The 2,965-nt window shown below is 44.2% G+C and overlaps 1 protein-coding gene across 3 annotated transcripts; it reads right to left on the bottom strand.

Annotated features, from left to right (window-relative positions):
* Positions 1–1,034: 1,034 nt before the first annotated feature.
* Tceal1 (transcription elongation factor A like 1) lies at positions 1,035–2,965 on the bottom strand. 3 transcript variants are annotated; one of them, XM_032890304.1, is made up of 2 exons: positions 2,840–2,965; positions 1,035–2,121 (listed from the first exon to the last, which is right to left on the bottom strand). In XM_032890304.1, the coding sequence occupies exon 2, from the start codon at positions 2,089–2,091 to the stop codon at positions 1,594–1,596; it is 498 nt and encodes a 165-aa protein (XP_032746195.1). In that variant the 5' UTR covers positions 2,092–2,121; positions 2,840–2,965; the 3' UTR covers positions 1,035–1,593. The 3 variants fall into 3 exon arrangements, with proteins under 3 accessions (XP_032746195.1, XP_032746197.1, XP_032746196.1); XM_032890306.1 differs by having other exon boundaries at positions 2,836–2,946; XM_032890305.1 differs by lacking the exon at positions 2,840–2,965 and adding an exon at positions 2,460–2,692.

The following is a 2,965-nucleotide window of genomic DNA, read 5'->3' as shown; positions in this document are numbered from 1 at the left end:
CTCCTGCCTCAACTTCTCAAGAGTTGAGATTTCAGGCTTCATGTACTACCCCATGGACATTAACTTCATGTCTATGGTATACTAGTTAACTGAATAGATAAGGCAATTCTATGAGAAGCCCCTTTTTCATAGTTGGAAAGGGAGTTTCTATTCTAATTACACAGCACGATGTCCATCTTAAAAATTTGGCTTCCTATCCCAGGTCTCAGTGACCTCATGCTTGAGTTAGGGAGGAAAAAAAAAAAAGGACTTTAAGATAAAAATCATGGAAAAGGTCATTTTGCTTAGCATTTAAAAGTAATGCTGAACACTCTTTTACTATATCAAAGTCTTAACAGCATTGTGACTATATATACTTGTGTATGTTTAACAGTAAAGCTGGAAGAAGGGACATTCTCCAAAGGTCGAGAGGAGCTGCACTACAAGCTGCAGCTCACTAGTATTTGCAAAAGGAACAGTGAAAGCTGCAGGATATAGAAGGGGCAGTTGTACCTGGCAGGTAAGGCAGAGTACAGCAGAACAGGAACAGAATGTGGTACCCATGTGGAATCTCACAGGAATTTTTTGTTGAGCACAAGTGAGATATTCTTCAGCTATTACTTTCCCATGCTTCAACCGAGTCTATAGAGGTTGGGGGAGGGCCTACCAAAAAAGAAAGAGCTCAAAGGATCCTTTTCTCATTTAGTTTCACCACCACACTCTAAGGTATGTCTTAGTCCTATTTAACTTGGAAAATATTACTCCTACTGATAATAAACATCCCGCTTTTTATTTCTGCTTAGGAGATCCAGAAGAGGGACTGGAGAGATGGCTCAGTGGTTACCAGCACTTGCTGCTCTTCCAGAGGACTTAGGTTCAAATCCCAGCATCCATGTGGTGGCTCACAACCATCTGTAACTCCAGTTCCAGGGGATCCAACACCTTCATCTGACCTCCGCAGGCACTATTCACACACCTGATATAGACAAAATACTCATACAAATTAAAAAAAAATAAGATCAACCTTAGAAAAGAGATTCAGAAGAAACATCGGATCAACTTTTAAGTTCTGATAAATATTTATTAAGGAGCACATTGTCTTTATAAGCTGATGAACAAGTTTTGATTTTAGACTTGCTTCACATTTTTCTTTATATTGTTTGTTGTGCAACATAAATAAAATGTTTTCATCATGAAAAATGAGACTTTGGATAAAGCAAAATTTAAAAAATATAAAAATCACCTATTATCTTTACCACACAGATAACCAATGTTAGTTAGCCTTTAAGTATATAGATTTTAGCTTTTCTTTGCATATTAATATATAAATGTGTTTTCCTTTTACAAAAATGGGATGCTATGTATATACCTTTTGCTTTTATCACCCCACCTATATAATGTTTCTTTCCATGCAAATGGATCACACAGATTTTAGAGGGTTAAAAACAAACAAACAAAACTGTGCCAGTTACAAGTCAAACACCTGAAATAAAACTGCACAACCTGAATAACAACTGTTACAACTAAGATGGGACAAGGCATATTAGAAGATGCAAACAGAAGGGCCAGGTAGCAAATGCTATTAGCAAGCAAAACAATGAAAAGCGGAGCACATTAAATAGGGTAAGGACGGCTCCGTTTTGCCTTCCAATGCATTATCATGAGTTTATTTCGTACTCTCTTCATCTCTTCCAACTCATCCGCTGCCCGGATCATTTCTTCATTACTTAAATTTCTGCCGTGGATGTCTCCTCTAAACTGAGGGCGGGAACGGGCCAGCCTTTCTCTGAAACTTCCCTCCTCTAGCTTGTGTTTGCCTATCCCACAGGGAGGTTGCTCCATGGGAATGCGGTCCTCGAACGCGTTCTTCTGTGGGAGGCACTCCTGTGGAGGACGATCTTCACATAGCAGCATCTCTGGCAGCAGCTCAGGCAGAAGCTCTTCAGGAAAGAACTCCTCGTCGGAGGACTGCTCCTCGGATGACAGATCCTCTGAGGATTGATCATCCTCAGAACACTGATTTTCAGGAGACTGCTCCACTGCAGGCTGCTCTTCGTCGACCTTTGGAGTGCTCTGTGGTTGTTCTTCACTTTCATTGTGTGAGTTTTCCATGTTGAGAAGTTTCTTCTCCAAGCAGTTATTCTTGAGACAAGAAAACAGAAAAAAAAAAAAAAAAAACCAGAACAGAGTCACAATACTTGGCGGGATGAATCAACACCCCAGCTATGCGTTTCAATCCCTGCCTTTGCCTGATTGAGACCGGTGTCTTTAAATCTTAGCTCACTCAGAAGCTCTTGGGCCCTTAGGCCGGCTACTGTGCAGCAAGCCCCCCCCCTCCTTCCCGAAAGACCACCATTTTTCCCAGCAGGCCTTGCCACAGGCCTCTCCTGCAGTGACAGGGGCGGAGCAGTAAAGTCCACAGACTGATACCATAAGTGTTCATTCTCAGACCCCGACCCTGTCCCATTGATCATCCTTACCCCAACCTCCGGCCGGTGTGCTCCCCTTTGAGTCGCCTAGGTGAGACCCGCAAATCTACAGTTAGACGCTAGGCAGGGTAGGGGGCGGGGATAGGGAAGAGAAACAGCAGCAATGGCGCACACCCCTTTATGTGGGCACCAGCTAACCGCCCCAAAGACCGCTCCATTGGGGTTCACCTTCCTCAGACCTCACGTGGAACATCGTTCTTTGTACCTCACCCCACTCCCAGGACCACCATTTTCTGTACTAAAACCGTGGGCGGGGGGGCGGGGCTGCAGCGTAGTGAAAGATCAGGATTCTGCATTGCAGGTCCGGTCCCGCAGGTTACAAAGCACCTCTGACAATCACCAAACCTAGAGGATCCAGGGAACTTACTTACTTCTGCTTTCCTTCTCGACCAAAGGGTAATAGAAAGACGGTGTCTGGACAGGCAAAAAGGACCGGGACCAGAGAGGGTCTTGGGCAGACATAGGCTCCTGGTCACGTGAGGGGCGCGCGTCACGGC

The sequence above is a fragment of the Rattus rattus genome, chromosome X (genome assembly GCF_011064425.1).
Source record: "Rattus rattus isolate New Zealand chromosome X, Rrattus_CSIRO_v1, whole genome shotgun sequence".
NCBI lineage: Eukaryota > Metazoa > Chordata > Mammalia > Rodentia > Muridae > Rattus > Rattus rattus.
Note: the sequence above shows the minus strand (reverse complement) of the source record. Positions and strands in the feature narration are given on the sequence as shown.